The 26,996-nt window shown below is 41.1% G+C and overlaps 1 protein-coding gene across 4 annotated transcripts in view; it reads left to right on the forward strand.

Moving 5' to 3' along the window:
- The first annotated feature begins 1,016 nt into the window (after positions 1–1,016).
- The window catches only part of RASGEF1B (RasGEF domain family member 1B), a 40,617-nt gene continuing 14,637 nt past the window's right edge, over positions 1,017–26,996 (forward strand). For 2 of the 4 annotated variants that reach the window (XM_042470047.1, XM_042470048.1), the window contains exons 1-6: positions 1,017–1,283; positions 17,102–17,284; positions 19,789–19,911; positions 21,311–21,448; positions 26,511–26,726; positions 26,855–26,929. In XM_042470047.1, coding sequence (XP_042325981.1) covers positions 17,108–17,284; positions 19,789–19,911; positions 21,311–21,448; positions 26,511–26,726; positions 26,855–26,929 — 729 coding nt within the window. In that variant the 5' untranslated portion in view covers positions 1,017–1,283; positions 17,102–17,107. The remainder of the gene's footprint in view (positions 1,284–17,101; positions 17,285–19,788; positions 19,912–21,310; positions 21,449–26,510; positions 26,727–26,854; positions 26,930–26,996) is intronic. The other 2 variants (XM_042470045.1, XM_042470046.1) reach the window with 1 other exon arrangement.

Here is a 26,996-nt window from a genome sequence, read left to right on the forward strand (position 1 = left end):
GGCTAATTAGAAAAATTGGCAAAGGTTTGCCAGCCAGACGGCCAACAAACAAATGATTTCATTTCTATAGTTTTTTGTGGGTTTTTTGAGCTATGTGGGCAAGTTCTGGAAGAGTTTATGCCCGACATTTTGCCAGCATCTGTGGCTGGCATCTTCAGATTGCAGATACGTAATACAGGAGGAAGCATCTTAGACCTACAAACAACGAGCTCCTCATTAATTAGGCAGTAAGCATAGAATCCTAGAGTTGGAAGAGACCCCCAAGGGCCATCCAGTCCAACCCCTGCCATGCAGGAACTCGCAATCAAAGGTGCTACCAGATCTCTCTCATTATATAATGAAATAATAAAATTTTTATCTATACGCTGCCTCTCCCGTGGGATTGAGATGGCTTACAATAACAAATAAAATACAATATAGAATACAGCATATATTTAAATACATTATGTCACTCCCCCCCCCCCCAATTAAGGCAAAAAAAAAAAAAAAAAAAAAATGAAAAAAAACTCTATCACGCCCCAAACCCCCCCCAGAACCAAAAAAAAAAAAAAAAAAAAAAGCATGACTAAGAACTCTATCTAGTGTGAAATGGGAGGAGGAATCAATGGGGGGGGGAGGTGGCACCATGAGTGACCGCACCGGGTGACACCAGCCCTAGGGGCACCAAGCCTTGTTTAATGGTTTTTTTAAGTTGCATTTTGCATGTTTTATAGTGTTTGAACTTGGGACTGTTTTAGATTTGTAAGCTGCCTTGAGTTCCTTGTACAGGGAGGAAGGCAGGACATAAACACCATCACCACCACCATCATGGTCAAGTGGAGATTGACTGGAGGGCAGCTACCACTAGCAACAAAGACCCCCCCCTTGGCTGGGATGGGCTTCCCTGGTGCTCCGCCTCTTCTTCCCCAGAAGCCCCACCCCCGGCCTGGGATTGGTGGCCCAATTTGGGAGGGGCGGGGCCAAGGGACCTGGACCAGGGGGCGGGGTTGCAGCTGCTAGACTCACTAGTCCTTTCGCTGAAGCCGCGGAGGCTGTTAGTGCTGCGCGATCGCAGGGACTTTGGAAGACTCCCGGCCCTTTGGTCAGAACAGCATCGCTTTGCCTTTGGCAGCTTTGCTAGAGAGGGCCCCCGAGGCTGGGAAAGGACTCAGGGGTGGCTTCCCAGCTGCACTTGGACAGGAAGTGCCTTTCGCTTTGGAAGCGCGACAGGAGCTCGTCTACACGCTCCGGCGGGAGGTCTCCCGCGAAGCCTTGCTTGGAGGGACCGGTTGGGTCGCAGGCAGGTAAGCCCCCGCTGTCCTCTTTTCCCCGGACGTGTCCTCCATTTCCTCCTCCAGCCCAGGAGCCATTCCAAAAGGTGCATTTGGAAGCATGGGTTGATCTTTATAGGAGGGGGTTTATAGCTTGTAGTTGGGTCAAGTCCTACATTGTCCTCCATTTTTTCCGATGCTCCTTTGCATTGAGGACACGCTGGCCACCCTGTCAAAGGGTTTGTGGTGGAAGTGTCTGGTCACAGAGACCCTTCTGTAGCGTTATGATTCCAGAGCTCTAGTGCCTCACAAAACTATAAAGTCCAGGAGTCCCTAGACTCCTATAGTGGAATATAGCACTGTAAACCCACTGGGTGACCTCGGTCAAGTCACACTCTCTCAGCCTCGGAGGATGACAATGGCAAACCCCCTCTGAAGGAACTTGCCAACACCTTGATACGTTTGCCTTAGGAGTGGAAACAGCCCCAAGAATGGGGGAGGGAAGAGGAGACCTAGAGGTCTAACCAGAACCCAGAAGGAATCTGACTTACATTTGCAAAAGGCAGCCTTTTTGAGCAAGGAACTGATAAGAGATCAAGAGCTGATGTCCCAATGGGAGTCACTGGGGGATGTGAGTGGTTTAGATCCTCTTCACAGGTGACTTTACAGACAGCCAAACAATCCCCTTCCTTGAGTCATGGGGGCTGAAATGCACTTACTATGTGTTTTAGATGGTACTTGGGGGAAGAACCAGACTGGAGTAGACTTGCAACCTGATCCCCATTCATTGAGAGGTGAATTCTGTTTATTTACAGAATAGACCTTTTAAATGTCCAGGTCGCAACCTGAACCTCTCAAGCGCTTCAGTGCACCCTGGCTTTTAAATATTGTCTGGTTGTTGTTCTTGAAAGCTTGCTTGACATCAAAATTGGAGGAATTCATGATGGATAATAATCCATCATTAGTTATTAGTTATGATGGTTAAAGATAACATCCATGCTTTGGGGCAATATACATGGGTTTATTATCCATGGGTTCAACTATCCATGGCTTGAGGATATTAAAATATGTATACATTCCAAGAAACAAACTTTGATATTTGCCATTTTATATAAGGGACACCTTTTTACCATTCTGTTGCATTTCATGGGACTTGAGCATCCATGGATTTTGGTATCCGTGCGGGTCCTGGAACCAAACCCCAGAAGATATCAAGGGCCCAATGTGGCTGTTATATATCAAACGCATACAAAGAAAGAGGCTGTTTCTTCTACTCTCTGGCTGTGGAGAGTCTGGAGTCTAGAGTAGAGATGGGCAAAGTACATCATTTCTTTCCATGATGTTTTTCTAGCCCTTCTTGTATCCCAAACTGCCCTTTTTCTGAAGGCTAAATTACCATTCCAGTTTACATGCTTTGTTTGATATTAAAAATGTCAGTTTTGCCAAAACACAACTGGATTTATGGCCATTTCAAGTCCCCTTCCCAATTTTTAAAGTATTTTTAGTTGTTTGTGCATCCCATGGAGGGTATGCAGGGGCAGAAAATGGACCTCTGGACCTATTGGAGTTCCTGTCCTTGAGGTATTTCTGGGGTTTATGTTGGATGTAGTAGCTTAGAAGGAGTTTGGTCTCATCCAGCTGGGCTGCTCTTAAAGTATGTCCTCCTGTACAGTCCAGTTAGAATAATCAGTGAATCTAGGATCTCAGATTTCTGTGTCACATTGCCATTTCCTTTCTAGTTTAGTCTTAATCTGAATTAGGATTCTATTGTAGTACAGTGAGCCCTTGGTATCCACTGAGGTTTGGTTCCAGGACCTCATGGGTACCAAAATACATGGATACACAAGTCCCATTAAATACAATGACACATTAAAATGGTGTCCCTTATGTAAAATGCAAAATCAAGGTTTGCTTTTTGGAATGTATAGATTCTAAAAATATTTTAAGCCATGGATGCTTGAATCTGTGGATAAAGAATCCATGCTGTGTATCATTAGGCTATTTTAGATTTCTTGGTTTTGGGACTGGGCAGAAGGAGGTGGGACAGATGTGCTGTTTTTGGGACCCAGGGCTTTTGCTCCCAAGTTTTCCTCTGATGGCTCCACTCCATTTGCACTCATGATGAATTCCCAGCAGATGATTCTCTTTCCCTGTGTGTGTGTGTGTGTGGTCCAAACAACTGCAGAGAATTGAAAAGGGATTGCCAAGAAATGAAACTGCAGAGGTGGCAGGTTTAGATTTGCTTTGGCATGGCTGGTGGATTTCCTGCTTCTGTAGATTGAGTTTACACTGATTCTTCCATTCCCCATCTATATGTGTTAGTGGTTTGTTTTGGTTCTGGTTGCCAAGCGTGGAGACAAGACAGAAACATCCCCCTTCTCTTAGTGTGTGTTTGTTGCTAACTCCTCTAAATTTAGGACTGGATGAGATGTAAATGAAGAAAGCTAATTGGAAGAGAATTTCTGGTGTGCACAGGGAGGGAAGGAGGATTCTGACCTATGCTTGTTTTGATCATAGGATGGTGAGCTGACAAGCAGGACTCAGATATGAACCAGTGACTCGTTCCTTCCTCTCCAAAGACACTGTGTAATGGTTTATATATGGCTGTGTTACACAGTTACTGATCAGCACGAGGAAAACTGCTTTAAAGAGGGAGAGACCTTGATTCAAAGCTTGTTTATCAATTCATATTTTGTATGGACACAACTAAGATGTTTCAAGTGGCTATGATTATCACTAGATGGTCAATATTGCATTACAGAGTATGATACTTGGATGGGAGACTGGCAATGAATATCAGGAGTCTTCCTTGCTTAACAAAACCCTATGAAATTCATGGGGTTGCCATAAGACAACAGCTGACTTCAAGGCACATTGTTATTGTTGTGTGCCTTCATGTTGTTTCTGACATATGGTGATCCTAAGGCAAATCTGTCATGAATTTTCTTACCTGTCCAGTCAGCCTTGCGTACTACACAGGGTTGCTTCAAAGATGTCATGGAGGTGAGGGGAAAGGACTGTGTAAAAACTCTGCATTCCTCAGAGAAGGGCTGCATAAAAATTTCACAAATTGCTACAGGGAACAAGAATGTGTGATGGCTCTGTTAGATGTGCATTTGCTTTGAGAGAGACAGGTGTAGGGGTAAAGCACTTTCTCTTCATGCAAAATAGAAAATGGAATAATTTATTTTATTCCTTTTTGGTGAAGAGTCATGTAAACATCTGAGTAGTTCAGGGCCTTTACTGAGCCCAGAGTGAAAGGCAGTCCCAGCTGTGTGGAGAGCTATTGTTGTTGTTAATTTATCTCCAAGTTGGCTTTGACTTATTGGCAACTTACAAATGAGAGACTCCAAAACATCATAATTAACAACTCTGCTCAAGTCTTGCATATTCAGGGCTGTGCCTTACTCGGTTGAGTCAATCCATATGGAACGCAGTCTTCCTGTTTTCCTATTGCTTTCCACCTGACCAAGTATTATTGTCATTTCTAATGAGTAAAAAAAATTTCTTATGTCTAAAGTACAACAGTCTTGGTTTAATAACTGTGGCTTTTAGAGAGAGTTCAGACTTGATTTGCTCTTAAACCCATTTATTTGTCTTTGTAGCCACACTCTCTCAGCCTTAGAAGAAGGCAAGGCAAAAGTCCCTCTGAATAAATCTTGCCAAGAAAACCATGTGATAGAGTCACCTTAGGGTTGCCATAAATTGGAATCGACTTGGGCACACAACAACAACAACAAAAGCAACAACTGCATCATGCCTGCTTCTGTGTGAAGCTGTTGTTTTGCATTGGTGTGTGGTGCTTGGAAATGGGTACCACAGCCTGAGTTACACAGGCCTTGATAGTGTCTTGCTTTGATTCTACTCTTTTCACAGTGAGTACTAGAAGTACTGGAGGCAATAGTAACTGTTCCCTGTGAGTTTTCCCAGTGGTTTTCCAGATTGCAGGACACACTTTTAATAAATAACAGCAAAGAATTATACTGGGGCTAATCCAGAGGAAGGGTGTCATTATAGAGAAGAATGGAAATAATTATTGGATATGCATATTAACAGTATGAATTCCTTTTTACCTCTTTTTATACTTTCTTTCCTTCTGGGCTGTAGTCTTACTTGCTGTGTACTGGAAGAGTTCCTTGTTCTGTTAACTGGTGCATAACAGAAAAACATTCAGTCCATGTTGTTCTTCCAGTAAGACCTGTTGAGACATTGCTGTAGTGCTATTAAGAGGACAGTAGTCTTTTGTAGGCAGATGACAATAAATCTGCCTCTCCTTCCCTAATGCTAATATATAATTGGCAGAAATTAATATGGATGGGACCTGCCTCTGGTTTTACTCTTTTCTGTCCATGTTTAAAGAACAGGATAGCAATGGTCAGAAAATGGTATTTAAGAATTGGGTAGCCCAGCTGTAACATTTAGCTTAAAATGTGACATTTTATTCAGATCTGGGGACATAGGACAGAGTGTCTGTTGGCATGCTGGATGGCCAAGAGCCATATATCTATGCTTGGCACTTTTTAACTGTTAAATGTAAAATGTGAGAAATGGTCCATCCCAGCTGAAGTTGAAGAACTGACAAGGTTGACTGTCTCATCTCTTCTTCCTAGTTTCCCCAGGCTACACTGCTGTAGACTCTTTGGTTCAATAGATGAGACAAAACATCACTGAGGTGCAGTGGTCTGGCTTTTGTACTGTGGTTTACACTGGAGTGGCATTACTATATCTGCTTTGGTGACTGATGGCACACAGCTGAAAAGTTTGTCCTTCATCAGTTTATGTAATAATGCAGAATGGGAAGAAAGTGTCTATCTCTAGCTGTGACAATGCTGTTATTAAGATATTCTTTTTATTCAAAGACATATCTGTGTTAGTCTGGATCAGTATGCAGAGAAATCTTGTAGCACTTTGAGGCTATCTGCAAGAAAGAAGTTGGTAGGATAAGTCTACTTAGGAAATGCAGGCAGGCATTTCCTAAATTGAAGTCTATTTCATCAGATGTATTTCCATCCATCCGATAAAGTGGACCTAGGGGTTGTGCATACTGGCAGGAAAAGCCGGCCTTGGGGTGGAGTCTGGGCATGGCGTCCATATGACACATGGACTGGTGCCACCCCCAGGACAGTGTGATGCTGCATGCTGCACCACATGGTGTGTGGCATCATGGTGCTCCTCTAGCGCTGTGTCTTCAAGATGCAGGGCCAAAGGAACACTTTAAAGCCAAGGCGCCACAACTATCATGCCCTTTGCAGGACACAAAAAGGAGCCACAAAAAGTGGCTCCTTTTTGTGCCCTGCAAAGGTCAGATTGTGGCTGCAGCATGCGGTTGCCACAGCCCCAATCCATTACAGCTGGAGGCAGCTGCCGGCCACCCCTTTGGGGTGGTCTGCACAGCCTCTATGTCAAAAGTAGCTTATGCTGCCAACTTCTTTATCGCAGATAGTCTCAAAGCTGCTACAAGATCCCCTTGCATTCTTTTTCTTGACAACTTGCACTGTAGAAAAAAATTGTAACAAGAAAGATGTTAGTACATGACTGTATATTTTGTATATTCCTCCCTTTCCCTCTTTCTCTCTATTTCTTTCTGTCTAGCCTAATGTAAAAATAGGCAAAATCCTGAGACATTTTGCAAAACAACCAAGTGACTCAGCCCTATTCTGCTTAGTCTAAAGAATGTTGTTCTAATGTCCCCGTAAAATGTGTGGGTGTGCATGCCTCAAGTATGTCTGAATAAAGAGGTGAAAAGTTAAAAAACACTTACTCATCTTAAAAGCATCTTCCTATTCCCTCCACCACTAACATTAATACCTCCCTCTCTTTTAACCTATGTGGGGGTGAGCATTCTCTTTGCCATACATCGTGCCTCTTCTGTGTTATTGAAATACCTTGCTTAATCTGTTGACTTTGTAGGTGTGATTGTTTGAAATATCCAGACTTTTATCCAAGGGCTTAGAGTCAGGTTCCACCTTCTGTTCAGCATGAGAATTGCTGGCAGCTGAAGTAATCTGGCAACAGAAGGCGGGTAGTGTAACTATTCTCTTTCCCGTCTGTCCCTTCCTTTAGCTAAATTCCACTGGAAGAAATTAACATCAGTATAATCACATGAGATTCCACTAGGCAAGGAAAATTTGGGTCTCTGTGTTCCTACAGTTCCTGAACTCTGTGAACCCACTGCTCATAAATGTTGTTGTTAACTGCCTTCGAGTCAACCACAACTCAAGGTGACCCTTTGGATGAGACATCTCCAAGACCCCTTGTCTTCAACTGCGCTGCTCAGGTACTGTAGGCTCAGGGCCGTGGCCTCCTTGATTGAGCCTATCCATCTGGTATGTCGTCTTCCTCCTTCCTACTGTCCTCCACCTTGCCCAGCAATATTGACTTTTCCAATGAGGCCTGCCTTCTCATGCCCAAAGTATAGTACAGTATCATCCAAAAGCCACAAAACAGTGATACCTTTATTGGGCCAACCCAAATGCACATTATACATGTTGCAAGCTTTCAAAGTATGACAGTCTCAACTTAGCTTCCAGGGAGATTTCTGTCTTGGTCTGTTCTAGGACCCATTTGTTTGTCTTTCTTGAAGTCCATGGTATCCTTAGCACTCTCCTCTGCCACCACATAACAAATGAATTGATTTTCTTTCTGTCGGCTTTCTTTACTGTCTAGCTCTTGCATCCCTACGTGGTGATGGAAAATATTATGGCTTGGATGATTGTAAGTTTAGTGTTCTGTTTTATATCTTTGCACTTCATAATACTGACGGCAATTTGGAAAACAAAACAATGGCTTACATACTGGAAACACCCAGTGTAACCAATACCCAAGAAAGGAGAGACCAAGAACTGCATTAATCACTGGACCATTGCATTAATTTTTCATGCCAACAAGATGAGGCTTATAATTCTACAAAAAAGACCCTTACCATATATGGAGCAAGAATTGCCAGAGGTCCAAGTGGGGATCAGGAAGGGAAGAGGCATTAGGGATCATATTGCAAACATACAGACTGCCAAAATAAAGCTGCTTCGGGTCTCTTTGGAGGTATGCTGTTTAAATGATGCATGCATCCTATGAATCCGGAAGCTGCACCAAAGCTGCACTCCAGTGCTTAGGAATGGAGTGTGACTTTGACATGACCTCCGGACTCGTAGGACCCATGCATCATTTAAACAGCATATTTCCAAAGAGACCTGAAGCAGCTTTATTTTGGCAGTCTGTAACAGGCCATACTGAATAATGGAACATCCTAAGGAGTTTCAAAACAAAACCAGCCTGTGCTCTATAAACTATAGTAAAGCATTTGATTGTATAGATCATGAAAAATTATGAATCACTCTTAAAGAAGTGAATATGCCACAACATCTGATAGTCCTGATGTGTAACTTATACTCAGGGCAAGAGGCTGAAGGGCAGGAGATAGCCTTGCCCACATTGGTTGCTCTTCAACCAGCAGGCAGCTTGTTGAAAGACAGATGGCTGTTTGTTGGAGAAAGTAATCCTTGGCCCATTTTGCCTCTACCTCATTGTATTCTTCCTTTTTGACTCCCCTTTCTTTCTGGGCTCTTTGGCAACTGTACGAAATTCAACCAAAGGCCAGCATGCACCCCTCAAGACTGCAGGCTGTCCACTCCTCATTGTTTGGGACCAGTCATGAAAACATTAGTTGGTTAGTTATAGTCCTCTGATAGACAAGGCTTACTCAGTGACCTTTTGGTAAATGTAGCAGGCTTTGAGATCCATATTTGTTGTGGCATTTAGTACTACACATCTGAATTGAGATTTTATGGCCTATCTGGCATGTGGAGCTATGTTATACAGAGTTAAGACTTTTGGTCTAGCAAGGCCATTATACTTGCAGTAGTTGTCCAGCTGGCAGCAGGTTGGCAAGAGCTTCAAGCTTTCCACATTTAATCAGAGTTGTGGGAGAGTGAATCTGTAATGCTGCATGCAGAGTTAAGACTCTCATGGATTTAGACACATGCTTTCTAAGACTGCAATCCAATGCCAATTTACCAGAGAGCAAAAGTGTCTAGTGGTTCTGTTGCCACAGGGCTGTTAATCCGTTCAGTTTTATGGCCACTCTTGGTTTGTATGGCTGCTGTCCTGGTGCTGAACTTTTGTCTGCATCAGGGTTCAGCACCTGGATGGCTGCTTGGAGTAGGTCCCATTTATTTCAACTGGAGCTTATTTTTGACTATGCATCTATGAGAATTTGCATTTAAAACAACAAAAACTAAAACAGAAGCAGCAACGTTTGAAATAGCTTGATTAGGACAGGTAGAAAAGAGCGGGAGTGGGCAGAGAATCCAGATGTGAACTAGCAAGAAGATGCTTACCTCTATCCTGTCTTCATCATGGACTGTTGTCTGGAAGTACTTCTTTTTTTCTTCCAGCTGCTTGATCATAAATAATGATTTGAAAAAGCAGTGTTTGCCTCAAATGGTGCCTCCTGCATAGAGAAAGTGTGGGTTTTAATTGCTTGCTTTGGCTAGTCTAAGTCTATTGTGTATGCTTTTCAAATTAATTCATTCCATAAATCACCTGGCTTCCTTGAAAAGAGCTTGAGCAGCAGGCAGAGATTTTTTTTCATTGTCTTTGATGGACCATTATATTTCAGTACTTTCATAATTACTTGTCTGCTAATCTATGCTTTATGCCACAGTGGCTGAATTTCAGGGTGTTAACACATTCCATTCTTGAAAATGTTCACTTAAAAAAAAAGCAGGTGGAGATGGAATGCATTTTAAGGAAATTTATCTAGTTTGAGCACCAAAGATCTCTCTGAAGAAAACAGGGAGAGGGGAGGAGAGATAAAGCTTTTAAGTTTGTGAAAAGAAATCTGATCCTGCTTAGGTACAGTTACTCATAGCAGACCATCTGAAATCAGTAGGACGTAACTTTATCCTATGTGTTTATTATCTGAAAGGTGTCTTTTAACATGCCTGAATGTCCAAGGAATTCCACAAAGGAGAATTCCCTTGCAGAAAATGAGAAAAGATGGCTTCCATGACACAAATTATGATAATTAAGTAACAAAAATGTTTTATTTCCATAATGTATTCTGTATCCATTGTCTGTGGGGTAGGGGGAAGAGCTGTGCATGATATTGAAGCCCCACCTCCATCAGTGGACCTTTTGCTCAGTTTTCCACTGGCATCTTCTCAGGTTCCATCCCATTTTCTGTTCTCTTTGTAAAAACCATCTTCCTTGCCTGGAGCATCAGCATATTGGATTTCTCCTTTAAAATTTGGACTAAAACCCAAATTTAGATTTGCCACTGCACCAATATGAAAGGCACCAGCTGCTAGTGGCTGAGTTTCCTCTGTGGCTGGATTTTTCATTTATAAAACCAGCACAGTTGCTCAGTGTAATTATTTATCCATTGTGAAGTCTTGATTCAGATGTGTTTGAAGGGGGACCCTGACTAGAATAATAAATTGAAGACCTTTGAACATTGTTCTGCTATTCTGTGTTATATGAGGCTGTTGACAGATGACCTATATATATAGAATATATATTTCCTATATTTCCTATTAACTTTGTCATTTGGGTGACATATAAAATGTCTTATTCAGCAAGAAGACCTGTGAGTGTGGTGTCTAACAACATCTCACCATCATCTCTCACCTTCCACTCCAATGCACAGGCAGATGCAGAATTAAATTGGGGGACAGACCAGGCGGCCACAACCGAGACTGCCTGTGGAAGCTGATTTTGATTCACCACTGACAGCTGCCCTGTTTTGAAGAGTGCCTCATGCAATCCATTAATGCATGAGGAGGGAGTGAAGCCATACTTAATAAACCCAGTATTCATAGGTACAGCCCAGACATCTGCAAGAAAACAGTTTTCCTCTTTGCATTGTGTGAGCCTTACTCAGATGCAATCTGGAAACTTTTGTGAGTATGCCAAAGCCACCAGCCTAGTTGAAGGACAATATTCTCCCATGGAAAACTTGCCAGGGTTTTGAGATCTTCAGGGCAGAAGACCCTTCTCTCTGTTCCACCACTCTTGGAAGTACATTTAGTGAGATAAGAATAGAATAGAATAGAATAGAAGATCAGCATAAAAGAAACAAAACAACAACAGCATTAAAACAATAAGAAAAGAGGTGGCCATCGTGGCAGCTGGTTTCTGCTTTAGAACTTGCTTCTAAAGAAGGTTAAAATGGCTTCCTTCCCCATTGTTTTTCCACAACCAGGCAAAGATCTTTTTATTTGGGCAGCCTTGTTGATTGCTTGCTGAGGCAAGGGCTATTATTGAGACAGTGCGCTACTTTTTGCATTTTGTTTTTAAGCTGTTTTAATTCCGTTTTCTTTTAATACTATAACTTCATTGTATTTTGATTTCATAACGTCTTTGAGTTTTTATCTGTGGTTGTGTTTAATCTTGTGGTGAGCTACCTTGAGTCCCAGTTTTAGGAGAAAGTGGGATTATAATCAAATGAGTAAATTAATACCAGTGCACACCTGAAAATTCTGTCCCTGAAATGTCCCTACAATGCTAGTTCCAAATGCTCAAGGGGGATTTAGATTTCTTTTTCTTGACCACTGGCTTTCCCTTTAAAAGTAAAGGCTTCTCTTTGACAAGGTTGTCAGGTTGTGTCTAACTGTGGAGGGCAGTGCTCATCTCCATTACTTATCTGAGGGAGCTAGCATTGTTAAAGATGACTCCAGTGGTCATGTGGCCAGTGTGACTGCACTGAACACTGTTACCTTCCCACCAAAATGGCACCTATTTATCTACTTGCATTTGCATGCTTTCAAACTGCTAGCTTGGCAGAAATTGGCACTAGTGGTGGGAGCTCACTCCGTCACATGGTGGCTGGGCCTCGAATCTCCCGGCTTGCAGTTGTTAGAGTCGGCATCTTAACCACTGAGCCACTGCATCCGTTTTATGTAATTTGGGATATGACCTTGAGGCTGAAAGCAAGCTGAAAATCCTGTGTATGGTTAGGTGTTTTGATTTGTGAAGTCAAAGGCTTTCATGGCTGGCATCCATAGTATTTTGTGGGTTTTTTGGGCTATGTGGCCATGTTCTAGAAGAGTTTATTCCTGGTGTTTCGCCAGCATAAGCATCAGGAATAAACTCTTCTAGAACATGGCCAAATAGCCTGAAAAACCCACAAAAACTATGTTTTGATTTGTTCCAGAATTTATTACAGAATAGTTTTATTGGTGATATAAGAAAGGGAGTCCATAGGAGTTCCACTGGCTGCAAAGTGTAGTATGGAGATGAAATATCAGTGGGAAGATATTTGTTGTGTGCTTTTGCTTAGGCTTCTGTAAGGCAAACAGAAATAGTGATGGGAAACAGAGCTTTGCCATGGTACTTTTTTGGACTGCAAACTAAAACTCACTGGCCGTACTGACTTGGGATTCTGGAAGTTTGTTTAATAAACTCTTGGAAGAAGGCAACCTATTGGTTCTCATGAAGTGATAAAATTCTAGTTGCCTCTTCCCTTGAACATCTCTTTTTCTTTCTCCTCTTCCATTGGTAATGATAAATGTTGAAGACAGGATGAGGGCATTTTACCCCCTTCTCCTTCTGTGCATCTTTTATCCCACCAAGGCGACATGTGGCATTCTCTTAGTGCCTTTCACCTGCTGGGTTCCTGTCCTAACTGCTCCTTGTTCCACAGAAGTCTGCCCCCTCTCCTTTCTCCCTTCTGCTTTGGCACGTGGACCTCTCTTATTCTTTCCCTTCACCCCCTCCTGACTTTTTTGTGCTGGGGAGAAATCCAGTCCTCTGGTTGAACAGCTGCTCTGGGTGATGGATGTGACTTTTCAGATGCTGAGCCGGCTGCCCTCTCTTATTTTGATGCAAATCTCCTTTGGCTCTTGAAAAGAAGGATTAGCAAGGGGGTCATGTAGGCCAGGGAGGCTCTGCTCAGTGTGTCTTTTCCCTCTTTTCTCCCTCCCCTATGCCACTCCATGAGCAGCAAGTTTTGTTTTCTCTTATTGTTTACTCACTGAATCCTCTAGTCTTGTGTAGGATTTGAATGCCTTCATTGTCCTGACCTGCTGCCAGAAGCAAGCCAGGCTTTGGCTCTCTACATGCGGTTCCATTCCCCCCCCCCCTTTTTTTTTTGTCCCCAGGAATCCAGCTAATAACTTAATAGCTTCTCTTTCTGAAGAATTGCTTTGTTGGAGAATGCACAGATGGAGAGGGCAAGAGAAGCTACTTATCCACAGGCTGTCTTCTATTGCCACTTCTCCTTCAAAATCAGATGTTTTCCCAGGGAAGCGTGCACCGAATCTTGCATTTATTTCCAAAGCCTGCATTTATTTATTTCATTTTTTTAAAAAAGGAGAAGTTCCCCTCCTCCTCACAACCAAGATCCCTGGAGGACTTGGCACACAATAGAGAAAGAGAAGCCATGGCATCTGCACTTCAATGATGACTGGGGGGTGGAGTGCTTAGACTTGTTACGGGTTCACACACGCGCAGTGTGCCAGCACCCAGACTGCAACAGCTTGGCTGTATGAATTGCTGCTGCAGTTTGGATTTCTTTCCTAATTGCTCAGAGGAGTCTAAGCTGTGGGATGTGTCTATATATTTGTATATGTGAGAACGTGTATAAATACAATGCCTTTGGCCACTGTGGCCAGTAGCCAAGTTCAGCTGGCTGGGGGATTTGGAGAGTTGACTACCGATTAAAAGTTAAGAAAGAAAGTGCAAAAACAACATTACAGTTGTGCATTAAGAAGACAATAATAATGACCACAGATGGTTTATATCACTTTAAAATGGATCATGAAGACATCAAAATACCATATATACTCGACTATAAGTCAACCTCACGTATAAGTCGAGGGCAAGTTTTGAGGCCAAAATTATGGATTTTGATATGACTCATGGATAAGTTGAGGATAAAACTTAGGGGTATGTAATAAAGGATGTAAAGGATGAAGTTTATTATCTTCATACAGAAATGTCTTATTCAGATCCTTCTAAGCCTGATTCCTCTTGGCATTTCTTTGAGGGGAAGCACCAAACAGGTGCCACCACTGCCATTTCCCCACCTAAGCATTCAAAAAGGCCAGAAGCAGCATCACAGTGGAAAGAGCTGAAAGGATTTGGTTCTTCTTTTGGGGTGTACCAGGATGAACTAAGCTCTTACCCTTTGCCATCCTACACAGAGAAGGAAGACAGTTAAAATTACATTGACCCATGGATAAGTCCACCCAGCTGTTTGGGGTCAATTTTTGACTAAAATTTCTAGACTTATACATGAATATATACAGTAGTTAAAGATAATGTGTACCTTGGTTCAGCCATTAATTGAGATGGAGATGGTAGTCAAGAAATCAGAAGAGGACTAATACTCTGGAAGGATAGCTATATATCACTAAATACCAAAATCAGAATAATTCATGCCATAGTATTTAAAATACCTGTATACCGGTGTGAAATCAGGATAGTGAGGAAAGCTGAGAAGAGGAGATTCACCACATTTAGGATGTGGTACCGGAAGAGAGTTTTATGGATAACCTGGACTGACAAAAAGATAAATGATTGGGTTCTAGAGTAAATCAAGCCTGAACTCTCAATAGAGGGCAAGATGATTAAATTGAGCCTATCATACTTTGAATGTATCTTGTGGCAATATAGTAGGCCCTCGTTATCCATAGATTCTTTATCCACAGATTTAATTATACAAGGCTTAAAAATATTCAAAAGTATATAAATTCCAAAAAGGAAAGCATGATTTTGGTATTTTATACAAGGGACACCATTTTACTAAGCCATTTTTTAAAATGGGACTTGAGCATGCATGGATTTTGGTATCCACAATGGCTCCTGGACCCAAATCCCAGTGGATACCATAGGCCCACTGTGTGCTGAGTCTTTGGAAAAAACAACATGCCATTGGAGTTTCAGGATTTCAGACTGAGTCTTTTGTAACCCAACCTGGAGATGTCAGAGACTGAACCTAAGACCTTCATCATTGAGTTAAAGCTTTGCCTCATTTTTTTCCCATTTTAATGTATTGCTTCTCATTTTAATTTTAATGTAGTTAAGCCATGAATGTAGTTAACTTTAATGCATTCTGCTGTTAACTTTAATGTAATGCATTTCATTTGATCGTCAGATGATGAAAATCATTGGGTGCTATGATCAAGGACACACAGTGTATGTTGATATAAATGCCAAGCTTGAGTTGTAGACATGGGAGATTAGCCTGTTTTCAGTTTGGGACTTTAGCTTTCATCATGGTGATTTTTCTTGGTTTCATTTTGTGCTTCTCCACCTGTGCTATTGTTTGCTTCTTTCTAGGATGCTCTTGTACTAAGAGAGGCATGCCACCCTGTTGCCTAAAATCTGGAGTCATTGCCCACACCTAGTATTTTAACTGATAGACTTAGAGACATGCGAGCAGTTCCTCTTGATGTGTATTCAAACATCACATTGTAATGAACTTAATTACTTACTAATTTTACCTCCTTGTTCACACAGTAGTGTCATGCTCACTACTGTGGATTGAAAGCAGTGAGATGTATGAGATGAAAAGTGCCATCCCCTTGACAGTGTAAAAAGTCAATTTCAGTCCAGAGCAGAAAATCTATTAGTCTGAAAGCAAAAACCCAGATGTGACAAAACTCAGATGTGTTAAACATTTAAAGTACCACAACACTCAAATTGCTATACCACAATGACCTCACTTAAGTAATAATAAAACTCTGTGTGTGTAAAAGCATGCCCTACTACTGAGTAGCAGCCTCTGAAAATTCATTCCTGAATGGAGATTACCTACAAACCAAATTGTAACTGAAGAGTGGGAATTGTGTAGCCCTCCAAATATTGTTGGACTGCAACTCCAAGCATTCTTCACCATTAGCTAGGCTGGCTGTGGCTGTTCGTAGTTGCAGTCCAACAACATCTGGAGGGCATCATGATTCCATTCCCTCCTCTGCTCTAAATGTATAGCTGTAAAGTTGAAGGTTTTGCTAAGAAAGAGTTCAGTTGGAAACAACAAAACAGTGCTGCTTTATAGGAACACAAGGAAGAATGTTGCAATAACTTGTTTTGCATCTTTTATCTAGTTACAGATTTCTTTGGTAATCCTAACACAATACTAGCACTCCCTTACACTGTTTGTTGATTATGGGAGATGATCCAAAGGCACATGAAGGGGTCATGCTGAATGTACCATCAACAGTGAAGAATTTAGCACTTCTGTGTTTCTTGTTTGTTTTTGTAAACCATTGGAATACTTCCTTGGTTAAGCTCAACCAGTGACACTAAAATTGGATTATATTAACTAGCACCACCCATGGACTTTGGAAATCCAAAATTGAATAGTGTTGGTATTTAGAGCTTGTTTATGCAGTTGGGTGTAGTGGGTGTGTGATGTGTTAAGTCTGCTTGGTTTGCATAACCTTGGGCAAGGCCATTGCTGCCCATGCAAATTCATGTGTATGAAATGTCGTCTTCAAGTTGTGATTTGAATTGAGTCTAAATGAACAGTTGAGACAAATTGAAAGGATGAAAAATTTTACAGGGAGTATGATTATCTTCTTCTTGATTTGAAAAGTTCACATTTCATTAATGTTTGTCATGGACCTGCCTAGCTGCAAGGGACTTCAGAGTCCCTTCTGAGGATAGTCTTACATGCAATGTCCAGCTTGATGGGCATGAAGAGACATTCTCTTGTATTGTACTGCTTTCAGATTTGGAAGAGTTGTGTTTTAGTTTCCAAATCTTGCTGCTTTAGGAAGCTTGTGAATTGTCATGTCTTCAGTTTTGCCTTTAAAACTGTTTTATTTTGTTGCATTGATTTTAATATTTCCATTTTAAGTTGTTTTTAATTATGTTTTAATTATGTTTCCTTACTTTTATCTTCTCAGGAAAATATGCCCCAGACACCTCCCTTTACTGCTATGTTCGACAGCAGTGGCTACAACCGGAACCTGTATCAGTCAAAAGAGGACAGCTGTGAAGGGCTGTGTTACAATGACAACAATTTGCTATCTGGATCTTTGGAAGCCCTCATCCAGCACTTAGTGCCTACTGTGGATTACTACCCCGATGTAAGTCTACTCTCTCTTTGCAAATTCAATTGGCTTGGCCTACTGGGCATCTGAATAGGAAGAAAGGGGAACTCAGCAAGGTGCATTGTGCATATTGTGGAGAAAGGCTTCTCCTGCAGAGAAGATGAATAGTGGCCTACCAGCCACAGTCTTCAGCTGTTTTTCTTGCCAAGGAATTCAGCATCTGGCCCATAGAGTACTCTTTGCTGTATTTTCCTGTTTGCTAACCCTGTGTGACAGAGACAGCATGGGATAGTGGTTAGAGCATTGGTTTACAACTCTGGAGACCAGGGTTGAATTCCTAATCAATCATGGGAACTTACTCAGTGCCCTTGGGCAAATCACACTCATTTAGTTTCAGAGGCTGGTAAAGATTTCTTTCACTATATTGTGTGGACTGTGGAAAAGGTAAGAAATAGTGTGGATGTCTTCTGCTGTTTGTTATATCCTCCAAAATGCAAATGAAGAATGCTCAAAATAAGGGACTGTTGGCTCCTGGGCAATTTTCTACCCAGAAAACAAGTGTCCCATGTCATTTATTTATGGATGACTTCTGGATGTCTAGATACCAGGTCCATGTGCAAAACATGAATGTATACTCCTCACACATTATGACATACAGTATAACCCCTGCATCCATGGGGGATATGTACCAAGACACAACACCTCCATGGATACCTGAAACTGTGGATAATAGGGAACCCTGTTAGTATCTATGAGTTGAATGACTTCCAGCCCAGGAATATCATAGAATGACACTGAAAGACCCAGAAATGCCTAGAGAGAACACTTTTCTAGGCATTTCTAGTTCCTCCACCATGATTATGGTATGCATGGGCTGGAAGTTGACCATAGAATCACGCTGGAACACCTAGAGAGAATAATTTTTCAGACATGGGTATGTGAAACTGCAGGTTTCGCAGCTATGGGGGTCATACTGTACACAGTCTACATGTTATCATATATGGGAGTTTCATCCACAAAGAACAAGGATAGGGTATTTCTGGCCTTCCAGATATTGTTGATTTGCAACTCTCATAATCTTAGCCAGCATAACTGTGTAATGAAGTTGTTTACATCCACTCACAGCACTTGTCACATGTAAGCCAAGAGTGAGAGTCATCTCCCATTCTTTCTCCCTTTGATCTGAGTTGTCGATCTTGCTGAGCAATTGATTGTGATAAATATATGAATATATTACTTACACAACACCTTTGACATTCATTATTCAGCTAAATAAGCCTGCTTTGTTATGGCTTCAAAACACTCCCCACAGTCTTTCATGGCTGATTCATGACAGTGCATTGAAGCTGTGTAATAAACTGAATGACACCCTTGTTGAAAACCCACATGAGGAAGACAAACTATACAGCCTGTTGGAATTTTCCATCTCATGATTGACTTGCTGGTGGTTAACAGAACAACAAACATCCTATCCTGGAAAGTTGCAGAAAGGGTTATATTATACCAGCCTCCCCCAATGTGGTGCCTTCCAGATATTTGTTACTTCAACTCCCAGCATCCCGAATAGGCTCCTGTGTCTCAAAGGTGCCAAGTTACAGAAGGCTGCAATACTCTCTTGTCTTCATTTGTATCATCAGGCAAAAACATATAACAAATAATTTGGAGAATTAAAAATGTGGAATTTGGCATAATGCTTCTCAAGGGCTACTCTGGGATCTATTTTTGCAGGAACCTTTGATTGGATTATCTAACTGCCTGCTAATGGACTTGTTCAGTGTAGCAGAGAGCAATATATTTGATTTGGATGTGAAAACCTCAGCTATGGCAGTGGTGGGCATGATGGTTGGCTTATGCTGATGGAAAATGCAGTCCAGTGACATCCAGAGGGCCACAAATTGGAAAAATCCCACACTTGTATAGATTGTAGTTTTCAGAGACGTTGCAGTTTATACTTACAGTTTGTACACTGAGGAGTAAAACTGAAATGCAAAATCAAAATGTTCATGGGTCTATTTCATTAAAGTTTAGGGATGATCAGTTTTATACTAAAGAATCAGTTGCTCATTACGCTTCATGCTTGTCTAGTTTAGTGTTCTGTCTAATCACTGTGTAACATTTTCATACTATAAAATTGCCTGCCAAATGCTCTGATACAGAGACACTGCATTTCTTCTGTAGGTGTGCCTGTGTTGAAATCTAAAGCTCTAATTCCAATTGCTAATTCTGAAAAAGTTCTGATATTGCATAGTAAGCAGTTCTTAGGTACTGAGTACCTGCTTATTCTTCTGTTGCACAAGGATTGTCGGCACTCAGCTGAGTGATGTGCCCTGCCCTGTCTGTTGTTCTAGCCTTGCATAACTAGAATGTCCAAAAGTGGATTCTGAAAACAATGACATTTGGTATAATTGAGCTTTAATGCTTGCCTCTGCAGTATTGGGTGCTCTCCCAAAATAACACAACAAATTGTCCTCAGCTTGATAAAACACAAACACACATCTGTGAAGTAAGAAGTATATCTTCTTTTTCTTTCTTACCTACAGAGAACATATATATTTACCTTCTTGCTCAGCTCTCGGCTTTTTGTTCATCCTTATGAGTTAATGGCAAAAGTTTGTCGCTTGTGTTCCGAGCAGCAGAGGCTGGATGAACCAGCTGCTGATAAAGTAAGTGGCTTGTCCGGTCAATGTAATTTAGTGTGGTATCATGATGAAAAGAGAAAGACATGCAAACACAAGACTGCCCAAATACCTTGGCTCTTAACTCCAGATATATTGAGACTATGTATAGTTCATTATTTAGGAACTTCAAAGTGTTGTATGTGTTTCTTTCCCTCCTGTTTTACCTACACACAGCCCTGGGGGTAGCTTATACAGAGAATAGTAACAGAACTAAGGTTATTTGATGAACTTGAATGACTGAGCATAATTTTGAACCCAGGTCTTTTAATAAGCTGTGTTTGGTCACACTGTATACAAAAGTCATTTTCTTAACTTAACAAAAACTTAACAAAACTTAACAAAAAAAAAGCTAGATGTCCCCATATGTCCAGACAAGCTAGAACCTTTCTGCTTTATACCATCTAGTGATGATTTGCATGCTATTGTATATTCTTCCCATGAAAAAGAGCTGCCATATTGCTCAATGCCAATCTCATCCCAGCGATGTTTCAGTGGAAGCAAGTTGCATGTTCAGATATGTTATCCAGGGATGGGCAAGTCTGGCACTGTTTGAAACTGATATTTAATGTCACCTTATGCAACTTGCAAGGGACAAATGCTGCAGTATTCATGAATTTTATTCACTCATACCTTACCTTTTTACAAAGAATGTGCAAACTGCCTAAACCTTTAAGAGGTGATCATGTGCAGAGTCAAAGAAACAGTCTGTTTCTTCCCAGATCTCTGTGGAATCCAGTGCTTTAGTTCCTTGGAACTATTTCAGGCTTGACACTTTATCCTAAGACAGTGCATCCTCTGTGCAACATGGAGAAGGAATCTTAAATGAAGTAATGAGTGATTATTCTAGAGATCTTCTCCTACTCTGCTTCCTGGAGAGTAAAGGTGCATCTGCACTGCAGATATAATGTAGTTTGACATGATTTTAACTGCTATGGCTCCATCCTAGAGAATCCTGGGATTTATAGTTTTGTGATGCACTAGCACTCTTTGGCAGAGAAGGCGAAAGACCTTGTAAAGGGAAAAATCCCAGGATTGCATAGGATAGAGTTACAGCACTTTAAATGGTGCCAAACTGCATTATTTCTACAGTGTAGAGGTAATACTAAGTAATACTGCCCTCTAATAGACAGTGGCATAGCATTGAGCAATGATGTATTCCTGGACTAAAGAAATGGTTCCACTTTCTCTGCTAGGACAGAAAGAGAGCATCATTTTGTTAACCCGCCCATTTAGAAACCCATAATGAATTGGTGCATCCAATGGCCAGGGATCTGTGCAATCCATTTCCCATCAGCCACAGCTCAGACCAGTGGCCAGACAAGATTAAAAATCACATGCCTATCCTTGTATCAGATTCATTCCCTTTCTGTCTGTCTCTCTCCAGAGCCGGCTACGGAAAATTGCCCCCAAAATCCTGCAGTTGTTAACGGAGTGGACAGAGACCTTTCCGTATGATTTTCGAGATGAGCGAATGATGAGGAATTTAAAGGACCTGGCCCATCAAATAGCCAGTGGGGATGAGGTAAGTCTCTTGAGCTGGTACAGTAATTCTGATGTTTTAGAACATTTCATCTTGAGCTGAACTTCAGAGTATTTTTACACAGGAGTTTTACCAGGCTCTTTAGAGCTATTTCTGTACAGGTATGAATGGTGATGTGGAAAGAGAGCCAGAGGTGTGCATTTTAAGTGTTACAGGCTTCAGAGCTGAATGAAGGAAATGTAAACAAAAAATAGTTTAAAGAGTCAAGTGGGAGAAGAATTTTTAAAAATCAGTCTAAATACTATGATTCCTGGGAGAGAGGTGAGAAAGAAATAATCTGTTGGGCCCACTCCTCATTCTGTGTTCCTTTCAAAAAGGGAGCTATCTCTACATATGTGGAACTATCAGCCATGCTGGATGGGAAATTCTGGGAGTAATAATCCAAAAGTAAGTTCTTCAGGCTCTGAAAAGGGTGATGCATTTGAAGCCCAAGGATCCAAAATTTGCAAAACATGACTCTTTGATCATTTGCAATGCAAACAGGTTTTGAAAGACTGCCTTTATCCAGCCATAACCTGGCTTTGCACCTCACATTCTTGTGCTCATCTATACAACCTCTTTGTCCTCATACCTCTAGATGTTCCACCCTTGAACTGTTTCTGAAATCCCTTTGGGCCTCTCCTCCCTTCCACCCCCCTTTCAACCCAGCTGCCTCTTTCTCCTTCCGCCAGCCACCTGTTCACCAGCTGGTGCCTGCCAGCTAGCATGTGGGTGCACAAATGCTTAGATTCATGCTTGCATATACTATTTCCTTGGACTTTATATCCCACCTCGTCTAGCATGCCTAGGATGGGATATTAATATTTAGAAGTATTTACAAGCATTGTTTAATTTGTCACTCAAGAGTTTGGATCAGTGTTCTCTTGAAAGGAGAGAGAGCCTTAAAAAGGAAAACTATGGAGAGAGGGGCATAAAAATACCTAAGTTAGGGCTGGCTTGTTTCCCAGGATGCACAAAGAGTCACCTGCATAGAGGATTATAGCTGTGCACAATAGTGTGTGTGTGTGTGTGTGTGTGTGTGTGTGTTCCATAGTAGTATATAAGGGGTTTCCAAAAGATAAATTGTTATGGGACCAATTTCTGTGAGAATAAGTAATTTTGTGCTTTAAAATTAGTTTATAAGGAAGTAGAAAATGGACTGTGATTAGCTCATAAATATATGGAGTCAGCAGCTGGAAAACACTGGAGGTGGTGGTGGTGATGATGATGATGATAGTACCAATACTACTACCACCACCACCACCTTTGGCTAGTTTGAGGTGCAAGGGGGCTTGCAAAAGTTAAAACAAGCATAGCTAAAAATAGCATGCAAAATTTAAAAAGTAATTAAGCCATCATAAAATTGAAACTAGTGAAAACAAATTAAAACAATAACAACAAATAAAAGTCCAACACATTAGCAAGGCCTGTTTCCCCTGAAAAAAAAATCAATTCTCAAGGACCTGCTGGAATAAAAGTTTTTCTGGCTTGAGGAAAAATAGTAAGGAAGGTGCCAGTCTAGCCTATTTGGGAAAGGGCTTTCACAGCTTGGGAGCAGCCACAGAGAAAGTCTTCTCTCATGTGGCCACTAAAGGTACCACTGAGGATGGTGTATGACAGGTTGCTCCGCAATAGAAAGGTGCTTTATACATTGCTGGAAGAAAGGGGTTTTTTTTGGACTGTATCTCCTAGGATTTGGGAATTGTAGTCCAAAATATTAACTTCTCCAGGCTGTGATTGGTCTTTCAGACCCAGAATTAAAGACTCTGGCACAGTTCTTCAAACCTGAAGGCACACAAATCCAATCAAAAGTGCTGTAAGTGTTGATGGCATTAGTTTAATTGCCATTTCTGGAACCTTTGGCATGCTAACAGGTTGCTGTTCCACTGAGAGTTATTGCACTTTCTAATGCTGATTTGTTCCCTGGTTATATCATCTCAAATTCAGCGCCTGTTTTTTTTAAAGTCATTTGTTACAGTTGCAATTCTGAGGCTCAAAAAATACTATTGTAGTTAGTTGCAATATTATAAAAAGTAATTCTTTGCTTGCCTATATCTCCAAAATAACTAAAATAAGTCCTTTTTAGTTATCTTCCTTTTAAAAATAGAACATTTGAATGCTGCAACAGTAATAGTTTAGTAGGAGTGGGTGGGAGATGGGGATACATTACATTAGATCTTTATTCATCTCTAGGTTATTAAGTGTTTGGCTTTCCCGCTGGTTCCCATTCTGCAGTTTTCAGAAACCGATGTGTCAGTACGCTTCTGGATGTCATAAATTATTACTTATATTGGATAGTAATTCTCTTGGAAGGGTGAATGCAGACACCAGTGACCTTGTTTCTATTGTGCTGCATTGCAGATCACTGAAGGAGCACTGAAATTTCTAAAAACACAGTTATTCTGCAGATCCATGCTCCCATTTCTACCCCAAGTGACAATATGGCCACCCTTAGTGGGTTTTCCCCTTGGCCTCATAGTTTTCTTTAACTCCTTTTTGTGGTGCAGAAAATAGGGGGATCTGAGCATCTCAGAAGGATAGGTTTGGACTGAGAAGGTGGGTTTCAGTCTTCGATCCTCATCTGCAAAGTTGCAGGAAGGATTTAACAAGTTAGTCCCTTATTGTTTTGCAGTTCATATAATCAAATCAGAAGGCGCCTCGTATCTAAAACATGTAGTTAAAAAAAAGATAGGGGAACACATTCATAATGACATTCATTTCCAAATACATGCAACATTTGTATGCTAGTTGAGGAGAAGGGACTAGCTGCTGTTTTTTATTTTAAAATAATATCCACTATCTAGCTTGTTTTTCTACAACAGAGTAATGTTTCTACCCCTTTAGAAAGGGTTGTATTGGAAGGCCTTATCTTAGCCCTGACCTTTATGTGCTGATATGTCAAATTATGAGGTTGTACCCAAAGGATCTGCTTCTATAGCCAATCAATGAGGCATCCAGTGATAAGGGTACCCTTTGCCTTTGGGCTGTGTGTGTGTATACATGTGTGTATGTCTCCCTACGGAAAGCCATCTCTCATTATAGTCTCCTGAGCTGTCATGCATTCCCTTGGTGCCCTTCAGAAAAATGCAGACCAGAACTGTCATTGTCTTTCACAGCTTGATCCTGCCCCTAACCAGAAGGCTTAGGGCTTTGTTTTTTTTTTAAAAAAAGAGAGAGTGAAAAACATTATTTTTCTATAATAGAAACCATAATACACTATAGTTACTGTTAGCACTACTGTATCCCAGAAAAATGTATGTATTTTCAGTTTACAGTTACCCTTTCCATGTACATGTCTTCTGCATGGCATTTGTCGTGCTTTCCTTGCATCATAGGTTCAGATATGCCATTGTGTTGGCAATACTATACGACGTGCCCAAACAGTTTATCTGCATGACCACAAGCTGATTGACATTGGGAGAGGTTAAACCAGAACAGGAAGGATAATTTAGTCTATGGTTTTTACTGGAAAGGGATCTGTGGGTAAATGCTTTCTGTATTTTAAAAAAAAACTTTTATAGCTTTACTTTACATATCCATCCATCCCCTCCTCCTTTCTTTTTTTTGAAACGAGCAAATCTTCCAGTAATATTGTAAGTAGTTTCAGATTTGGGACCTGAGACAGAAGCTTATGACAAGAATTTTTTTTGCAAATATTATATTTTGGACTACAACTCCGAGGATCTCCCACTAGTTGTGCTGACTTGGAGATTCTGGCAATTGTAGTTCAAAAAGGTAGTATCTCAAAATTTGCTAATACAAAAAAGTTTATGCTCAAATCTACTTCTCGGGCTCAGTCTGATTTCAGATTTGCTTGCTGGTGTTTTATGGCAATGCAATAGTTCTGTTTTTGGTTATATGCCCTTTAATAAACACAAAGTCACAAGGTCTTTATTCCAAGCCATGAAGGTTTCTCTCTTTCAGTACTCTTTGTCTATAAGGGAAGGCCTTACACTTTTTTAAAAAATCTTTGGGGAATATTTCCATTCACATGACTGGTGCTTAATAGATCCAGCCTAAGGGCTGCAGCTGGCAACTGGGACTATTCAGTTAACATGGCAAGAAATCAAGAGGTGAAACTCCAGACATGATCTTAGCAGTTTTCAGGGTCTTGAGGCACTATAAAGAAGAACAGTTTTGTTATGGCATAGGCTTCTTGTGGATGAAAGGCTACATCGTCAAATGCCCTATTTTGTATCCTTAAGTCAACTCCAACTTATGATGACCCTACCACCAGTTTTCTTGGCAAGATTTATTCAGAAGAGGTTTGCAATTGGTGTCCTCTTAGGCTGAGAGAGTGTGACATGCCCAAGGTTACTACATGGGTTTCCAGGGTTGAAATGGGATTTGAACCTTGGTCTCCCATCCCCAGTCCAATATTCAAACCACTGTGCCACATTGGGTCACTCATTTCATCAAATGGTCCTCATACAGAGTACCCTTCTGGAAAACAGAACTTTTGCAGGGAAAGGGGAGGTAGTTAGTAAGAGCAGTAGTAAAAATAGCTAGCAGGGTTCAAATCCTCTCAGACATGGAAACCTGCTTGGTGACTTTGGGCAAGTCACACACTCTCAGTCTCAGAGGAAAGTGATGGCAAATACTCTGTAAAAATCCTCTCAAGGAAACCCTGATATGTTCACCTTAGGGTCAACATAAGTTGAAAACTACTTGAAAGCTTATAACAGTAGCAACAACAAGGTAAAGGCAATGCTACCCAAGTCAGTGCCAGTATTCATTTTGAGTAATATGCAGATGTGCTTGAAGTATTTCAGATAGTGCCAAATGAAGTCCTCTTCCAACAATACACATAGACTTTGGGGAGGACAGTTTTTAATCAAATTCAGGCTGAATGTAAGCTTTTTTCCCTGGTTGACAGAAATAATGCCTGTACAAGGAGGACTATCTGTAGGTGTTCCTTATTAAATATCTAGTTGTCCTCACACTTGTTATTTCTCTCTGTGTGTGTGTGTGTGTGTGTGTGTGTTGTATTTTAAAATATTACATTGCATAAAATTTAAACTATGTATTTGAATTCTAGTGAAACTGTTGTTTCCCTTTCCTTCAGCAGATGTACAGGAAAAATGTACAGCAAATCATCCAGAGTCTCATTCGTAAGCTGGCTTCTCTCAGTCAGTATGAGGAGGTACTTGCAAAAATCAATGCAGCTTCAACGGACAGACTGACGGTTCTGAAGACCAAACCCCAGGCCATCCAGCGGGATATCATCACTGTCTGCAGTGACCCCTACATGTTAGCCCAGCAGCTAACTCACATAGAGCTAGTGAGTTGATGCTTCTTTCTTCCTTATACTTCATTTCCTCAACTTTATTAGTTCAACTTTTTTGGTGAGTTAGGTGTCATTTTTGGAACTTGCAATGCACAACTGAATTCTTCTTTCCTTTCCTTCAGGAGAGACTTAATTATATTGGACCCCAAGAATTTGTCCAAGCATTTGTACAAAAGGATCCACTGGATAATGACAAGGTAAACAGTTGTGTGTGGGAGGGGGATTGTGGGGAATTTATAAAATATGGTACCAGTTTTCACTTAT

The sequence above is a fragment of the Sceloporus undulatus genome, chromosome 5, assembly GCF_019175285.1.
Source record: "Sceloporus undulatus isolate JIND9_A2432 ecotype Alabama chromosome 5, SceUnd_v1.1, whole genome shotgun sequence".
NCBI lineage: Eukaryota > Metazoa > Chordata > Lepidosauria > Squamata > Phrynosomatidae > Sceloporus > Sceloporus undulatus.